We start from the raw sequence: 19,160 nt of genomic DNA on the forward strand, positions 1-19,160 counted from the left end.
CTATTTTTGTTTTCTGATACGAAGGAGGGGAATGAGAATCAAACACTTGTCATGGATATAAAGTGTTCTACAACTCTCACAGGAAAAAGATAAAAAGAAAGAAAAGAAAACAGAAGTGTTCCACCACTTGAGTAAGAAGCTCCATAATTTATGCAAGTAATTAATTGAGTAAAATGGAGATGGATTAGCGAGTTATAACTAGTTAATTGAGTAAAATGGAGGTGGATTAGCAAGTTATAACTTGCGCACTTGATGTTTCAATGTTACATTTGTTCATACATGGCTCACTCCAACAATTATTATTTCACAATAAGAAAAATGACATTTGCAATAATACATCATTTGTGATACAAATTTCAAATCCTTATCATTGTTGTTTATTTATTTATTTATTTTTGGCCAGGTTATCAATGTTGTTTCTTAAATTCAAAGAAGTTGCATGAAACTTGCATGGCCACTTCATGCCTGTAAATGGCTTTGCCCCTGAAATTGAATATCCTATCAAATTACATGAACTAATTGGTATTCATATGGGATTATAATTGATTTTAAAAGGGTTTGAAAGTCTAGAGATATTCAATTCAGAGTTTTTAAGTATTCTATAAAAATTTAGATGTACTAAAAAATCTAGGTGGATTTTAGTGAATTTAAAGTGAGTGGTATAAATACCAAAGATCATGAGAATTCTAGCCTTTCACTCTCATATTTTCAAAACTCTTCTCTCTATTTTTTCCCAAAATCATATACCGTTCTTGTTGTTGGAAGAAGAAGACAAATTTGTTGTTCCATGTCCGGGTCGTTGACTTTTTGGTAGAGAAGATTCTTTATAATTCATCACGTTCTATAGCCCTCTGTGCGTACCCAGTGTTCTGCAGCATTCTTTTATAAAATATTTGGTAAACAATTCAGTATATTATATTGTATTGTAATATTAGCTTTTTCATAATACATTTTTTTAATATGTTAAAAGAAGTCCTAAATTTGAATCTCCATCCCTAAATAAAAAAGATTAAAAAACAAAAAAAGTTTTGCTTGTACTGCAAGTCTAAATGGGAGCTTGCATTAGAGGTGCCTATAAGTCGGACTTAGAACCTTTTGGGAGTTTTATGTCTTTTGTTTAAATTGTAACGTTATATTTAAGGAAAATGCTAGATGTACTATCTAAGTGTACTATATCTCAAATAGAGGTGGGCCCTACTAAGTGGGACCCACTCAAGTGGGCCAACTTTTATTAGAGAGATGATAGTATTACCCTATATTTAAACGGTTAGGATTGAAACAATTATTATTTTTTTTTTTTTAAGGCAGATAATCCAAATCCTTTAAATGAACCCAAACAATTTTATTAGCTACCTTGAACCCAATTGTAGAAAAGCTTTGGAAATTTGCAACGACTCTCATTCAAACTCTTCAAATGATTATCCACTATCTTCCTTTCTTTATCCGTGTATTAATATTAATAATAAAGCTGTTTTTGATAGTGATGGAATTCAATTGATTGCCCAGTTTCGCAAAGCTCGATCTATCTTTTTTATATGGCTCGAGATTTGCCTTCGACTCTGTTTCAAGTTCCAGATAATTTCCAATGGGTTTGCTCCATTAATTCCCTATAAAAACTAAAGAAATCTTACTCAAAAAAACAAGCTTGAAGCCTTGAACAGTTGAACCACTCAGCCACTCAAGCTTTTAATCAAGCAGGTGGTGGGCGACTAGGCATGCTGGGCAGCGAGGGGGTCACCGGCCAGAGGTCAAGGGGTCGCCGTCCAGATGTTTGGGGGGTCAACGGCGGCTGAGAAAGGTGGTTCACGGCTAGGAGTTCCGGCGTTGGGGGGTCGCCCGACCTCCTTCCTCCCAACGTGCATCCGTCCCTGCCTACACCATGAGCTAGTTTTTGCGGCAGGCTCTTCCTCAAAGTATATGAAAGGATGTCTTTTTGGGCGTCATTTATTTGTAATGTGAGACAAATTCTTCTCCAAAATGAGAGTTTCGGATCAGGGCGTATCAAGAAGTGTCTATGCTTGTAGAGGAACATGGCAGCAAATATGAGTAGAGCTAATGAGGAAGAAACCCCAGTAATCAGGAAGAGGCCCCAAAAGCTATCAAGGCTAAGAGGACTGTTGGAATTAGAAGCCATGTTGTAGTTTGGGTCTCTACAACTTGCTTGTTTATTGAACCACTTGTCCTTGATAGTTTCCATTTTACCTTCCTCTTGCAGATTAGTGATCGCCCTTGAAACATCGAGTGTGAGAGACGAACCTTTTGGGAAGACCTGTAAGTCACAAAAATCAAAGAAAGGTTAATCCCACATGAGAAAACATAATGTTTGTATATATATGTACTTGTTAGAAATAAAAGAGGTTTAAATTAAGTGTCCTCAGATTTGATGCAAATAAATATAATGAGCAAATTTAGTGAGTGTAGCGGTGTAGAAAAAGAGCAATAAGTAAATTAACTTACAAAGGCAAAACCGCTGTCAAATTTAAACAATGTTGGCTCAACCATGGCATATTTGGAGCAATAAGTTGAAAGAAAAAGGTTCATGAAAGGGGTTTCATCAAATGCCGCAGAAACACTCCCTGTTTTAAGAAGTCGATCCAACTCTTCTGCAGATGTATAGGCCTTAAGCTTTTGTGCATGAAATCCTAGTTTTATCAAAATCCCATAAACAAAAGAATGTTGTTGGTAGCCAATAAAGTCCCCATTCTTGAGGAGCAGGTTTACATCAGTAACAGTTGGTTGGAGTTGTTCCACTGTAAGAAGTGATGTTAAACTGGCAGTGTAACTTTGAGTCAGTATGAGCACAACAAAACACCATACTGTCACTACAAACCTAGCTAAGTTGCTATTTATTTGCTCCCCTGTCAAAAATAAAAAGAAAATAAGCAAACAATTAATCAAAAAAATGAGTATCAATTGTTTAGTTTCCTTAAAGAAAAGATGGGGTACATTTGTGGATAGTTTTGATGAAAGCGTCTACAAAATTGATTAAGATGCGCATCACCAAAAAAAAAAAAAAAAAAAAAGACTTAACATGAAGAGAACTTACTGTGCGCAAAAACCATGGTTGAGAAGGAGAACCAAAAGATTGTGCCTACTTGGCGTTGTGGAGACCCGCGAAAATCTTCATTTATCCGGTGCTCAAGAACCCAAACAACAAAACCAGTGATAACGAAAAAACAGCAGCTTATAACCCAAAGGTTCCAGGTAAAAGGCTTCAAGAACACCAATGCACTTTTCTTACTTTTGTTGTGTTTGATAGGAACCACCATTGATACCCCAGATTCTGTGTATGGCAATGTAAAGTCAACATACAACGACCTATTTGCTCTATTCGTTATATCTCCCACTGCTGCATCATAGTTCTGTCAAATAAGATATGACATTGTAATTTGTTTCAATGAAGAAATTTAACACTTTTGCTAGAATAAAATGTGAAATATCAGAAAAAATAAAATAAAACTACTATTTGGACCATCTCCAATATAAGTGGATTCTAGCTCTATTAGAGATGTTCACAACTTGATTGATGTAGCATTACTCCATAAACAAAAAATGATGTATTGAAAAAGTAGCAAAGGATAAATGATTTACCCCAAGAAACACTTGAAAGATCAAATCATTGTAGCTGCCAGCCAGCTCGCCATTAGGCTTTGCAAAGGGATAAAATTCGTAAGAAACAGCATATGGTAGTTCTTCTATCGCTGCTTCAAAGACGTCTATGCAATATCCGGTGACCAAGGTTGTGTTAGTACTAGGATCATATGTCACATTCACAAATTCTTCAAACCCATGCTTTACCGGAACTAGAATTTTCAACTTATTCCCATGGTTAGGAATCTGCCAACCTTTTGGAATGGTGGTAGTGTCTCCAGGCCATATAATGGGTCCAAGAGAACTGGCACTGGAAGTAGTATTAGAATATGTGTTTGTGTTTGTGGAATTTAAGCTTCTTACAAGTCCATTTTGTGGTGTCCAAAACCCAATTCCTCTTACCCCATTACCATTGACATTAACTATCTGAAAATTTGATGATTTCAGTTGTCCATTAACAAGACTGAAATTTCCGGAAAGGCCTCTGAATATTGTACTTGATAGTGCTTGGACAAGTTCAGGACCACTCTGAGAGACCTCTATTCTTTCTAGATCATTGGAACTGCCAGAAATGTTCACCTTTTGGAAGTTGAAGTTTGTAGTACTACTCCTAACCTTCTCAACTGCCATGGCTAGTGCCCAAGCAGCATCATAAGCCCACAGTCCAAAAACATCCAAATTAACATTAAGGATGGTTGGATTGTCCTTTTGGAATTTCCTTTGCCATCTGACTATGAAATCTTCAAGCTCTTTTGTATTTGGAATATAAGTTTTTAAACCCAACACCCCCTGCATGTTATCTATGACAGAAGAATTTATGGAACCAAAAAAGTTGGCCATCCCATCTGTCATTATCCAAACATAACCTTCACCCATCATGCCAATCTCTTTTGCCTTGGCAAAAACCCGAGAGCCAAGAGAAGGCAACATGTGTACGATGAATACCCTTGTTTCATTGTCAACAACTGTTGAAGCTGTGCAACAATTTGGTCATCAGTGGCCATTGGAGAGATGACACTTATATAGGGGATATGAGCACCAACCTCTTGCAAAGCATTAGTCAAATGAGATATTACTCCCTCATCGAACTCATTGTCAACGTAGATGGGCACTACTTCAGTCCAACCAAAGGCTTGGATGATGGCACTTATGGCTTGCACTTGAGATGAGTCATTCAGTGCAACTCGAAAAAAGTATGAACTCCGAAAAGAAGTTATGGAAGGGCTTGTTGAAAAGGAGATTATGGGCACCTGAGCTTTATCACCAAGATCAATTACAAAGTTGGCTTGCATTGAAGATTCCGGCCCAATGATGATTGCTTGTACTTGAACATTCTTTATTAAGTCTAGGGCTGTTTCAATGATGAACATTAGAAATTGAAGTAAATTATGATGCAAGTCCAACTTTAATTAGAAATGAGCAGGATTCTAGGCTGGAGAACCAATATTTATTAGGGGTTTTTAGCATGGGCTCCAAGTGACAGTTTTAAAATTACAAATTTACAATAAAACTTATTAGGATCAGTCGTCTCATGTCTTTTATGTGACTCTAGCATATTGTTTAATTTAAGCCCAAGTTGACATTTTAAAACTTGCTTTCTTTGGACTTCCGGTTTTTACTCCATGATGCTGAGGTTGAAACTTCCTAGGTTTGACATTAGAGTGGGCTTTTAAGGATCTGCTATATCTTGTTTAAGGTTGAATCTAATATAAATGTAGAGATCGATACTGTTTTAGAGATGAGCGCCTATTGTTTTTCTTGATTCATGAAGGAGAGGAAGACGAGACTTGAACTTTGGCGAGATGGAGTTGGAGGAGATGCTCCTTGGGGGAATGAGTTGTTCGCTCAAGTGTTTAATTAGAAGACGACAAAATCAATTTGATTAACTTTTGAGGTTGAAATTGTTTTCAACTATCAAAAGTCAAAATCAATTAAACAAGACACCTAAAAGAATACAATTTCAATATATAAATATTTTTTTCATCCAAGGATTGGTTTTGAACTTAAAACCGTTGAAACATTAAAAATACTACTAAACCAATAAGTAATTGATAAAAAAATATTATTTTATAATGAAAAGCAATTACAGATTCAAAACTATATGCGTGGAACAAAAACAAAACATGATCAAAAGAGAAGAGAGAGGGAGAGAGAACCCTGCAGCAGCTTCCACAACAGCATCTGTCATGGAGTCCCTTGTGTTGTAATAAGCATGAGAGGCATAGAAGTCAGAGAGGGCTATGTTGATGTGCGCAGCTCAGCCCTATCTTCCCAAACAGCGAATCAAAGTCAACCACCACACCCACATTTACTGGGATCGTTGTGTTTTGTGCCATGCCAAAGAAATTAATCCTAAACAATAACAACAACAACAAGAGAGAATAAACTTGGCTGGTACTGTTAAGATTATTGATCATGTTTGAATCTCTTGGAAGTTGGAAGGTCTGCAATTCATGACATCGATCGAGTAGGAAGAAGCTTATTTATATGATCATTATGAATGATGGGGTTTCCAAGAAACCTCGCTTGAATCTCTTGGTAGCTTCAATGTAGAGTAAATTTCAAGTTAGCCGGCCCTAAAAAAAAGTCAAGGAAATTTCTAGCTAACATAAAAAATATATAATATAAATTGAAGTCAATGACAATTTTTGATCTTAGTAGTTGTTCCATAATATTAATATATGTTGCATGCATTATTTGTGCAAATTCATATAACTAAGCAAAAACTAATATTATACAGACTAGAGAACGGTTCAAATTCTGTTTTATAGACTTCAACAACGTACAGAAGACTTTTTTTCTTTGAAGCCTATATAGTTGAACACTGGATCTATTTTACTGAATTCAGACGTCTGAAATTAAAACTAGAGGAGGGAAAAAAATAATGTTTTAAAAAACTGATGTTATCCACACACCTCTATTTTTCTCACCTCACACACATATATATTTTTTAATATATATTACCCCTCTTCATCTCACTACACACCCGTGACACCCCCTTTACCTATTTTTTGAAATGACAAAAATCACCCAAAACAAAATTACCATAAAGGACAGAAAATAAAAAAACTGACAAAATAAACCAAAAATCACCCAACTCCTTGCTGGCCTCTTTTTGCCCGCCACCGCTCTTGTCACCGACCGGTAGTTGGATTCCTTGTCGGCGGCGCATTTCTTCCTTCTGCCTCTCTCTCTCTCTCTCTCTCTCTCTCTCTCTCTTTCTCTTTCTCTTTCTCTTTCTCTTTTTTGCAAGACCCTTACCGAACGGAAAGGGAGGCCGGTGTGCTTGTCGGCCTCTAGATCGAAAGTTTCTGACTTCTGATCTCAAGCTCGCCAGCCTCCCTTCCCGACAAAGGTCCCGCGAAAGAGAGAAAGAAAACGCTAGAGAGAGAGAGGGAAGAGAGAGAGATAGAGAGAGAGAAAGAGAGAGAAAGAGAGAGAAACAGAGGAGGGAGGAAGAATGAGCCGGCGAGTCCAGTGGCAGTGTGGAGGGGATGGGTCGAGTTTGGAGTGTTGTAGTTAGGTTTTTTTTTTTTTTCGTGTGTAGATGAGGTTATTTGGTAATATTGGAGGTGTTTAAAGAGAAATTTAAAAGTAAAATAGGGTTTGTAGAAGTAAAGGGTGTGTAATGAGAGGAAAAATGGTGTGCATATAGAAACCCTCTTTAATTTTAATCCATTTCTCCATACACACCCTCTACAATTCTCAAAATATCCTCATTAAACAAAAACAAAAAAAAAGCAACACAATCCCCACCTCGACCCCAGCCCCAACCCCACTGCGCATGTGCTACCACTATCACCGGCGGGTACCGCTGGCCCCCTTCCTTTCTCTATCTCTCTCTCTTTTCCTATCTTTCCTCTCTCACTCTCTGCTCTCCGATCTGTTTCAAAGGAAGGCCAGTGACCTTGCTGTGTCTAGATCGGAGGTCGGCATCAACTGATCTTACCAGCCTCCCTTTGCAACAGATTGGAGAGAAAGGGAGAGAAGATAGAAGTGAGAGGGAAATGAAGAGAGGGATATAGACAGATAGTGAATGAGAAAGAGAAATAGGAAGAGAGAAAGGAAGGAAGGTCGGCAGGTTGGACCACCGGCAACATTAGGGTTGGGTCGGGTCAGGGTGGGGGTTATGTTGGGTTTTGTTTTGTTTTAAATTGTGTCCTTTATGATCTTTTTGTATTGGGTTTGATTTTACAAATTAAAGGAAAGGGGTGTGAAGTGAAAAGGAATTGAGCGTGAGAATATATAGCAGCAGTCTTTAAAAATAGGAGAAGGTACGAGCTCCATATAGTGGTAGACTCTTTAAAGACAAAGCAACAAAATTCATAACTCATAAGGTCTCACCTCTTCTAATGGAGAAGGACTTGCCTATCAAAGGGATAGGAGAGGTGGCATTCCTCCCTCTCATCTCTATCTCTGTCTTTGTCCCCCTCGATCTCCCTCTCTCCTCTTTCTCTTTCTCTCATTTATGTCATGTCTCTCTCTTGGGAGGGATGCCACGTCCCTTATCAAGGGGACATGCAAGTTTAATTTATTCCTTCTAATGATGTACAACCACCCTTCTCTTTTTCATCATCTTTGAGGGCAGCCTTGTACATTTCAGTGGCAATGGCTAAGAGCTCCCCCATGCAGTATCTTAAGCTTCAAGCCCACCAGCTTTAATTAACAAGTTACAAGTTTATGGTTTATGAATAAAACGTACTATTTGTTCTCAATTGATTATGTTTTATACTATCTTTCTAGCTAATAGAATTGAGACCCTAGCTTCTATATGAGACAGGCGTATGTAAGTCTCATTTCTATGAGAAAATTGATAAAAGACTTATTCAATAATTGAGATGGTACAAGTAGTGATACTCTAAAGTTTTAGATTCTACAAACTAAAGAGACAACTAAGACAACTAAGACAACTAGGTCTACTACACCATTCATCTAGTACAGCTAGGTCTGCATACATAATCAATCCTTGACTTATGGGATTGTGTGATCCCCCTTTACCCGTTAGATATATAGCTTGCTACTTTGACTTTGCACCATACTTGTATTTATGAGTGTTCACACTTAAGTTGTATAAAGCAAACCACTTTAAAAAAATCGGGCCAACGAGCCATTCATTTCAATTTCTTCTCAATCTCCTTTCACCTCTGAAATCCTATACAAACTTGCCTAATAATCTTAGTCTTTTGCTTAATTGTTCGATCAATTAAGTCTATAAAGTCTATAGAATTTGAACACATCTGTAATCGATCTGTACCACTTTAGTATTCAAATATCCATGCCCATTGAATACTATGAAACAACTACTAAGTCACACATTGTCATTGACTTCATATTTATATATTCATATTGCCTTTTTTATTTGGCCGGTCAACATGAAATTCGTTTATTCTACCTTGAAGCTTCCAAGAGATTCAAGTGAGGAATCTTGGAACACCCCATCAACCATAACCATCATATAAATAAATTTCTTCTTACTGGATATCGATACCATGAGTTGATTGCAGACCTTCCTAGAGATTCAAACATGATATTCAATCCAACCTGCAGCCCTCTCTTCTTGTTCTTGTTGCTATTCTTTAGGATTAATTTCTTTGGCATGGCACAAAACTCAACGATCCCAGTAAATGTGGGTGTGGTGGTTGACTTTGATTCCCTGTTTGGGAAGATAGGGCTGAGCTGCATCAACATGGCCCTCTCTGACTTCTATGCCTCTCATGCTTACTACAACACTAGGCTGCTCCTACACACAAGGGACTCCATGACAGATGTTGTTTTTCAAGCTGCTGCAGGTTCTCTCTCCATCTCGATCTCTTCTCTTTTTTGATTGATATATCATGTTTTGTTTTTGTTCCATATTAACTTTTGAATCATTAGCTGTTTTTTATTAAATTAACATTTTTTTTTTTTATCAAGAATCAACATTTCTTTAGATCGACATCATATTTTGGAATATGCATGTTGTGTTTTTTAACTTGTTTTTACTCAAATTTTAATTTTAGCCTTGTATATTTAGTGCCGGCTTAAGCATAAGGCGATCAAACCTGTGCTTAGGGCCTCATGTTGAGGGAGACCTCGTATTGAAAGTATTTGACACACTATTAAAAAAAATAACTTTAAATATTTATAATTAGCCAATTAGGCCTCAGAATTCAGAAAGAGGCTTTCCACTTTCTTGTTATTAGTAATCATTATGTCTAGTAGAAAATTTGAATCTAGATATGAAAAACTTAAGAAAAAAGGCCTCCTAACTTAAGATTTTTTTTAAAAAAATATTTTTAAATTGAACAATACTTGGGTCACCCCTTGGGGGTACCTCAAGGTCACCTCACCCTCCTCAAATCATGATTTCGGTAATGTCGGCGCATAATCGGAACCGTTCACTTTTTAGATAACATATTAAAAATCATCTCTACAAAAAATCAAATCAATCGGAAATCGTTTGGTTATATAACTGTTGTCAATTAAATAGAAAAAATAGATGGTTTTCAATTAAAGAGTAATTTTTTTACCAAACCGTTGATTTTTTCTATTTAATTAACAACAGTTATATAATCAAACGATTTCTGATTGATTTGATTTTTTGCAGAGATAATCTTTAATATGTTATCTAAAAATTGAACGGTTCCGATTATGCGCCGACATTGTCGAAATCATTATTTGGGGAGGTGGGATGACCTTGAGGTACCCCCAAGGGGTGACCCAAGTATTGTTCTTTAAATAATATATTTAGAAGGCCTCTGTGTAATTTCGCCGTATGCCTCACTTTTTATTGAACCGCCACTGTATATATTATTTCAAACAATACTTGGGTACTCAACTTTGAATACGAACCTTATACTCATCACCAATCGCATAAATCTAAGCAAGCAGTTACGTATCTTATAATCTATGCTGTCTAAGCAAAAGTTGACATAGATTCATACTCTTTTGCATAGCATGAAATTGGGGAGCCCACATCTTTTAGACCCGGACCCACCACGTTGCACTAATATTGCATGTCTTGTCTCCAACTTGAGCACCTAAGTCTAATACAGGGTGAGGGCAAGCCCAACTATGAACAATCGCTTATATGGTGTGAGACATTTATATTTGATATCCACAATTCCTTTTTTTTTTTTTTTTTTTGCCAAATTATATCCACAATTCCTAACTAAGTACCCAAAGCCCATATCTTGTTGACTTTGATATTGTAATTGTCCTCAAATTTAACTTTCAAGTCGTTATATATATCCAAATTTATCAAGTAGAGTTGACCAACTCTCGCCACACACGGCCAAAGTTTGAGGCTCATGACCTTGCTGGACTTCAGACTTACTGTGACGTCCTTGGCAGTGTCATTTTGGGCTCTGCCCATGAGGATGAAGATGAGAGAGAGAGAGAGAGAGAGAGAGAGAGAGAGAGAGAGGGAGATTGAGGAGGGAGGAGGGAGGAGTGGTAGCCCCCCGGCTTCTTTAGAAGATGGAGAAACCACTTGCGCCTCGCCCAAGAGGAGGGGGGGGGGGGGGTTAAAGGTGTTGTTTTTTATTTTTTATTTTTTAACTTTCTTTAAGGGCAATTTCTTAAAAGATGTTGTTAGCTAGGTTTAGTGAGCAATAATTGAGAGATGTCCATTTAGAACTTTCCTTTACTTTTTTTTATTTGAGGGAGGAGTAGTCGAACTTGGGACTTCTCCGAAAATATTGTCGGAGAAAATACCACTAAATCAATAGTTAGTGAGCAAATGAGAGATGTCCATTTAGAATTGAAATTCCCTTCGCTTTATTCTAATATCTTTCACCCTTGAAACAGCTCTAGACTTGATAAAGAATGTTGAAGTGCAAGCCATCATCATTGGGCCGGAATCATCAATGCAAACCAACTTTGTAATTGATCTTGGAGATAAAGCTCACGTGCCCATAATCTCCTTTTCAACAACAAGGCCTTCAACTTCCTTTCCGAGTTCATATTTTTTTCGAGTTGCACAGAATGACGCATCTCAAGTGCAAGCTGTGAGTGCCATCATCCAAGCCTTTGGATGGCGTGAAGTAGTGCCCATCTACGTTAACAACGAGTTCGGGGAGGGAGTAATACCTTACTTGACTAATGCTTTGCAAGAGGTTGGTGCTCATATCCCCTATTTATGTGTCATTCCTCCAATGGCAACTGATGACCAAATTGTTGCAAAGCTTCACCAGTTGATGACAATGCAAACAAGGGTATTCATAGTACACATGTTGCCTTCTCTTGGCTCTCGGCTTTTTGCCATGGCAAAAGAGATTGGAATGATGGGTGAAGGTTATGTCTGGATAATGACAGATGGGATGACTAACTTTTTTGGTTCCATAAATTCTTCTGTCCTAGAAAACATGCAGGGGGCGTTGGGTTTAAGAACTTATGCTCCAAATACACCAGAGCTTGAAAATTTCACGGTTAGATGGCAAAGGAAATTTCAAAATGAAAATCCAGCCAATATCCTTAAAGTTGAATTGGATGTTTTTGGACTGTGGGCTTATGATGCTGCTTGGGCATTGGCTATGGCAGTTGAGAATGTTAGGACCACAAACTTTAACTTCCAAAAGATGAACATTTCTGGTGATATTCTCGAAGGATTAGGGGTCTCTCAAACTGGTCCTGAACTTGTCCAAACACTATCAAGTACAATATTCAGAGGCCTTTCAGGACATTTCAGTCTAGTTAATGGACAACTAGAATCTTCAAATTTTGAGATAGTTAATGTGCATGGTAATGGGGTAAAAGGGATTGGATATTGGACACCCCAGAATGGACTTGTAAGACACTTAAATTCCCCAAACACAGGCACATATTCGAATGCCAGTACTTTTGCTCTTGGTGCTTTTGGAACTATCATATGGCCGGGAGACACCACCACCATTCCAAAAGGTTGGCAGATTTCTGGAATTATGAATAAGTTGAAAGTTTTAGTTCCAGTGACGGTCGGGTTTGAACAATTTATGAATGTGACATATGATCCTACAACTAACACAACCAAGGTCACTGGATTTTGCATTGACGTCTTTGAAACAGTAATAAAGGAGTTACCATATGATGTTCCTTTCGAGTATTATCCCTTTGGAAAGCCTGATGGTCAGTCATCTGGGACCTACAATGATTTGGTCTTTCAAGTGTTTCTTGGGGTAAAACGCTCATTATTTGCTACTTAATTTTTCTATTATATGATTTTTTTTTCTCTGATTTCACATTTTCATCTAGCAAAAGCACGGCTGTCTTTGGGAATTAGCACCCGAGTCATGCGGATCTGGATACTATATATACAACGATACATGATGTCCATCCAATACGAGAATGTCTTCATAGATGAAAACTTTATGGTATAGGCCAGGTATAGGATGGGCAACATGTATCATTATATAATATAAGGATGCCGTATAAGAACATAATATAGGATGAACATCATGTATTATCATATATATAAAGATGTTATAGTAAAAGAATAACATTATATTTCGTTGTATGGTATTCGGGACCCGACCAGGTCCTCACGACTTGGGTTTGCATGAGAGAATGACTGCCTCTTTAACATAGTCTCCAGAAAATAATGACAAAATACTTTTTATCATGTATTAGCATCATCCTTCAGGTTCTTGATAAAGTATCTCGGTTTTTTTATTACTTACAAGTAGCCTAACGAACAATAAGACATAGCATGATCGGCAGAGGATGCGGATCGATCAACACATTAGTGTTTCAACTACCAGACCAGAAGTTAACCGGCCTAGAACTATTGATCGATTAATTGACATCCAATCTTTATCAATATTTTCATGAGAATTAAGGATTATCTATATATTCAATTAATTTCTTCACTGAAACAATGTGCTTTGTTACTTGACAGAACTATGATGCTGCAGTGGGAGATATAACCATAAGAGCAAACAGGTCCTTGTATGTTGACTTTTCATTGACATACACACAAAATGGGATATCAATGGTCGCGCCAATCAAAAGTTTGGAAAATACATGGGTGTTTTTGAAGCCTCTGACCTGGGAGCTTTGGTTAATAAGTGGCTGTTCTTTCATATTCATTGGTTTTGTAGTCTGGGTTCTTGAACACCGGATCAACGAAGACTTTCGCGGGCCTAGTCGATGGCACCAAATTGGCACATGTTTTTGGTTCTCCTTCTCAACCATGGTTTTCGCACACTGTAAGTTCCCTTCATCTTAATCTATTCTGAAGAATACGTGATGAACTTTTTTTTGGTCTGAGGTGATGAACTCCAACAGTGCTTTGTAGAAAAAATTGATTTACTCTATACTAAACTGTAAGTAGTCCAATACTGCGATACCAACTGATCGACATATTAGGAAAATTAACTATATAAATTTATAGTTAATATTTGCCTCACATCTTAGAATTCACTACTCATAGCCTCATAGGAACCCTAACAACTTTTTAAAATACTCAAAAGGAAGAGGGATTGTTCCATAACTTTTAAAAATAGAAACTCTGTCCTTTTTCTTTCTTTCAGACACTCATTGAGAATTTTTGAGTATTTTTAAAAGTTGTCAAGGTTTTCCGTAGTTTTCTAAAGAATGTTAGGAAAAAAATATAGATAAATTAATCTAAGTACAAAAATTGCAAGTTTCTTAATTGGAAATACACCTAAAAAAATTAAGCTAAATGACATTATGTGAGCGTACGCGCGTCCGTCAGCATGAAAAGGCTGTTAAGCTAGCATTCAGAATTCTTGTCAAGGCTACAACTTTTGGAGATACAGATGCATCTGCATTTACATTAATTTTGAGTTAATTTTGAAGTTGTATACATAATTTTTAAGTTGCAGATACAAGCTGCATTTGTAACTGCTGAGCACTCAGCAAGAATTTTCGGCGCTCGACATGCGCTAATTTTGTCTTGAGAGATAAGTTTTGGACCGGGTGGACTATGGGTTAAGATTCTTTTTCAATTTGACTTGTTAAGTAGAAAACCATAAAAATATCCGAATCTAAATCTGAAGACCAATGAACCTAAATCAACAAAAAAAAGTGTTTTTAATTAATAAGGGCAAATAGAAAAGTATATAGACAAATGAGGAGAGGCGCTAAAAACAAATAAAGGCTAGTCCATTTTTAAGTGGCCAATTGTCCAACAAATTAAGCCAGCTATCGACTGACCACTCTACCGATGGGTCAGCTTTGTTATACACTTGTAAATATGTGTCAATTACAACTATGTTGCTCAGTTACGTACAACCAAAAACATTGCATAAAAATGTACTTATAATAATGTCTTGTCTTTTTGTTATACATATGAAAATTTAATTAATTAATACACCACTACAAACACATAAAAGTATAAGCATATATGAAATCACATAATCACATCATTACATGCACGTACCTTAATTTTGTAATTGTGATTTACTATTAGTTACAACATGTAACTGACCGACTGTTAAGCCATATTATTGAGTGTAGTTAAAATGAATCTAACCCTGAAGTAAACTACATTATGAGATACGTAAGAGATCAAAACATCAAAAAGGGAGGTGGGGGGTAAAAAGCAGGTCGATCCATCCTTGTTTTAAAAAGTGGATCTGCCGGTCACTTTTGCAAAGTGCCTAAACCTATTTAAGAAAAAATATCAGGGAATTTTTTTTATCGCATTAAGGGGATTAAAATTAATTCAAAATTAAAGATGAACTTTTAGAAGCGGGTCGATACATCCTTGTTTTAAAAAGTGGACCTGCCGATAGCTTTTCCAAAGCGCCTAAACCTATTGAAGAAAAAAAATGAAGGAGATTTTTTTTTATCGCATTAACGAGAATAAAAAAATTCAAAATTAAAGATGAACTTTTAGATCATTAACTAGAAAAAAGACATATATGTGTTAAATCCTAAACCCTACAAGAAAAGACATGTGTTAAATCTAATAACAGCTCAAGCTTTTGAGCATAATCAAAATACCCATTTCATTAATGTCCATATCATTTCTTTTGATTGTTTTGTAACAGCGGAACGAGTACTGAGCAACTTAGCTAGGTTTGTAGTGATCGTATGGTGCTTCGTTGTCCTCGTACTCACTCAAAGTTATACCGCCAGTTTGGCATCACATTTAACAGTGCAACAGCTCCAACCAACCGTTGCTGATGTAAACCTGCTCTTGAAGAATGGGGACAAGGTTGGCTACCAAGAAGGTTCTTTTGTATATATGACTTTGAGACAAGTAGGATTTCAAGATGATAAGATTATGGCCTATACTTCCACAGACGACTTGGATGAACTTTTTAAAGAAGGGATTATTTCTGCTGCTTTTGATGAAACCCCTTACTTGGAACTTTTTCTTTCAACTTATTGCTCAAAATATACCATGGTTGAACCAACATTTAATGCTGACGGTTTTGCCTTTGTAAGTTTACTTGCTCTTTTTCTTTGACATTTTCTTATCTACACGTTTTCTCATGACCAGTTATGTTCTTCCAATGGAAAAATTTTGAGCAACTATGAGCACTTATTACACTCAATGGTTGAATTAAATATAGCGAGTCAATGAGTTATCTATTTAGAGGATTACATGCAATCGAAGAGTGATTATTCATTGTCCCTCACAGTTACTAAAAATTTATCCAATATTAGGAGAACATGCATTTGGGTACTTCTTATATTTTGTGTTTGATTTTGTGACTTGCAGGTCTTCCCAAAAGGCTCGCCTCTCACACTTGATGTTTCAAAGGTGATCACTAATCTGGGCCGGGGAGTTATAAGGAACATCCAGAACAAGTGGTTCCAGAAAAAAGCAAGTAATTGTATAGGATACTCCAACACCACAGGGTCTTCCAACTCTTCCAACAGTCCTCTTAGCCTTGATAGCTTTTGGGGCCTCTTCCTGATTGTATGGGTTTCTTCATCATTAGCTCTCCTCATATTTGCAGCTATGTTTCTCTATGACCATAGAGAAATCTGGATGAACTTTGATCCACAAGCCTCATTTTGGACAAGAATTTCTGTCATATTAAAAGCATACGACAAAAAAGACACGAGTTCGCATACTTTAGAAGAGAGCAAGGTGCAAGAGAGTGTTCGGGGTATAGGTACAGTTGAATCCTCACCAAACAATAACATCAATTACTCCCCAAGGCCATCAACTCCTTTGAACGACACTGTTCAATCACATAGCACTGTTTTTGAAATGCAGGAAAGACCTTCTATACATGTCGATTCGGATCCCAATGGTCAAGCAACCCGGCCAATAGATAATATTGTGCGAAAACCATGGTCGAGAAGGAGAGCCAAAAGCTTGTGCCAATTTGGTGATGTTCAGGCCCAGGAAAATCTTCGTTGATCCGGTGTTCAAGAACCCAGACTACAAAACCAATGAATATGATGATTGAGTAAGTAAAATTCATGATTGGTAGCTAAGAAAATATGCAAGAAAATGAAAAGATAAACTGGAGAATTCTCATTGTTTTTCACACACCCAAATGTTACAGTGAGAGCTTATATAGCTTTGTTACAGAAAACTAATTTCTAACATATTCGTAATTAATCTTGCCAGCTAATCAAAAACTGTAACAGACTAACTTCTAGAAGCTGACTAGATTGGCTGCTGACTAGTCAAGCTTACAGCTAACGTATGATAAAACAATGGCTTATAACCGGCCCAAAGGTCCCAGGTCTGAGGCTTCAAGAACTGCCAGGGATTTTTCCTAGTTCTTTTGATAGGCACTATATCCCAGATCCTATATGTACGTATGTCCATGTAAAGTCAACATACAATGACGTACCTGTTTGCTGTATTGGTTATTTCTCCCACTGCAGCATCGTAGTTCTGCCAAGTAACACATATATAACATTGTTTCGGTGAAGAAATTGCATACTAGCTTATTATTCTCTTTTGCCGGACAGTCTCGCAACATAAGTACATGATAAGATATTTATGCTGAAAGATAATCTGACCGCATATTTAAGTAAGAATCAATCTAATCAAAGATCTAAATTTCATAAGAGAATATATATTTTATATTTTTATATGTATATACATACAAGATCAAAGAGGATGCATGTCATATCATCATATGTGTGGACATCCTTTTCTCGGCTACCCTACAATATATATATATATGTAGTTCAGTGATCAGATGCATCCATTGAACTAATCAGATGATTAAACAGCCACACCTTATTAACATAAGTATTTTGATGTTACAATACTCTAGCAAGAGAACATTTTCTTATATATATATATATATATATATATAAACTAAAAGGTTCCACAAGCTATATTTCATTATGTCTAAAATGAAATATATCTAATACCTCAAGTTAAGGGCCCTCTATATACATATATAGGCTAGTTCCCTTCTAAAGAGGGATCCCTTTCAATAAGAAGAAAAATCGAAAATTATATGACCATTTGATTACCATCATTATCATTTCAATGTTTATCGAAAACATTGAATTCATCTTTTTAGTTTGTCATAAATGACTAAATAGGTTTTAATTTGATTAATATTTTATAAGGATAATTAATTCTTAAATAGGAACCTAACATACGGTTCAAATCATTGTAAATCCTATAGGTGTTAAATTACGGTATTGCCCTTAATTTGGTTTGAACCGTATCTTCGGTTCCTATTTAAGATATTGTACTTAATTTGCTTAAAATTATAGAATTGCCCTTAATTTTACACCTAAAATTACGGTATTGCCCTTCATTTGCAGTCCTGTTAATTGTTAATGTGTTATTGAATATATATGCGGATACACTCGCGCACACACTTATTTTTTCTTTGGTAATCAATGATATTTTGTTGAATTCAAGTTTCATGGCTTAGACATATAATATCCTTGTGTAAGTAGAATGTCGCTTGGATATGGTAGGCTATTTAGGTTAATTTTCCAGTGTAATTAGCATTATCTGTTCAACCTTTTAGTTTTAGTTTTAGTTTTTTTATTTTTTTGTGAGAATGCATTTTATTTCACGGCGGCTGTGTTTCTATAATAAATTTTTAACTAGAGTCGTTGATTCTAGTTTAATTAATCTATTTGAATATGTTCCATTAACGAATTTATGTACTTCATCCGTCCTTCAATTTTGCTGAGAAGCCTGAGAACATCTATTTTCAGTAGAATGCAATCTTCATCCTATATAAACTTCATTACCAATTCTGAAGAAGAAAAAAAGGCTTTGAACCAAATCAAAAAGGTTGAACTTTGCTGCTGGGTTGGGGTCTGAGTGGAGAGTTAGGTCATTGGAGGTTGTGAATCATGCTTTGTTCCTAATAGCGACCTTGTTTCCATTTATTTTACTGTTTCATATTCTAAGAGATGTTTCCATTTGTAATTGCTCTAAAGGTTTGTGAGCTTAATGGTAATTCTATATGGTAGCTATAGACTCAGTGAAATTTTTGGTCATTGTTACATGTACTCACTAAGTTGTTTTCTGAGTTAATTACACTTATACCTCCTGAGATTTATCGTCTTTTCACATACATTCCCTGAAAAACTCAAAAAACTAGAGCGAAAGAGGATTTATAGAAGCTCCCGAATGCTCCCATCATTACCTGATGCATTTAGAAATGGTTGTGGAAATGGTAGTGAAAGATGGTTGC

General features: G+C 36.4%; 2 protein-coding genes across 2 annotated transcripts; one reads left to right on the forward strand and one right to left on the reverse strand.

The window, feature by feature from the left end:
- Positions 1-1,690: 1,690 nt before the first annotated feature.
- Positions 1,691-4,236, reverse strand: LOC147282362 (glutamate receptor 2.8-like). Its single transcript, XM_086248200.1, has 4 exons — positions 3,592-4,236; positions 3,047-3,362; positions 2,458-2,858; positions 1,691-2,269 (listed from the first exon to the last, which is right to left on the reverse strand). The coding sequence occupies exons 1-4, from the start codon at positions 4,219-4,221 to the stop codon at positions 1,691-1,693; spliced, it is 1,926 nt and encodes a 641-aa protein (XP_086104326.1). The 5' UTR covers positions 4,222-4,236.
- A 4,936-nt stretch (positions 4,237-9,172) lies between these two features.
- Positions 9,173-16,891, forward strand: LOC147282363 (glutamate receptor 2.7-like). The gene is made up of 5 exons (XM_086248201.1): positions 9,173-9,380; positions 11,380-12,725; positions 13,445-13,754; positions 15,564-15,958; positions 16,241-16,891. Exons 1-5 carry the CDS (start codon positions 9,188-9,190, stop codon positions 16,889-16,891), a joined length of 2,895 nt encoding a protein of 964 aa, XP_086104327.1. The 5' UTR covers positions 9,173-9,187.
- The last annotated feature ends 2,269 nt before the right edge of the window (positions 16,892-19,160 follow it).

Source organism: Dryas octopetala, chromosome 6 (assembly GCF_963921425.1).
Source record: "Dryas octopetala chromosome 6, drDryOcto1.1, whole genome shotgun sequence".
Classification (NCBI taxonomy): domain Eukaryota; kingdom Viridiplantae; phylum Streptophyta; class Magnoliopsida; order Rosales; family Rosaceae; genus Dryas; species Dryas octopetala.

What these genes read in the sequence shown, in the direction of transcription:
- LOC147282362 (XM_086248200.1), bottom strand. Translation starts at nt 4,221, where the DNA reads ATGGCAGTTGAGAAGGTTAGGAGTAGTACTACAAACTTCAACTTCCAA. An exon ending in TCTTTCAAGTGTTTCTTGGG is followed by an intron (nt 3,363 to 3,591) that starts GTAAATCATTTA and finishes CTTATTTGACAG; the next exon opens with AACTATGATGCAGCAGTGGG. An exon ending in AACCATGGTTTTTGCGCACA is followed by an intron (nt 2,859 to 3,046) that starts GTAAGTTCTCTT and finishes TATTTTTGACAG; the next exon opens with GGGAGCAAATAAATAGCAAC.
- LOC147282363 (XM_086248201.1), top strand. Translation starts at nt 9,188, where the DNA reads ATGGCACAAAACTCAACGATCCCAGTAAATGTGGGTGTGGTGGTTGAC. An exon ending in TCTTTCAAGTGTTTCTTGGG is followed by an intron (nt 12,726 to 13,444) that starts GTAAAACGCTCA and finishes GTTACTTGACAG; the next exon opens with AACTATGATGCTGCAGTGGG. An exon ending in ATGCTGACGGTTTTGCCTTT is followed by an intron (nt 15,959 to 16,240) that starts GTAAGTTTACTT and finishes TGTGACTTGCAG; the next exon opens with GTCTTCCCAAAAGGCTCGCC.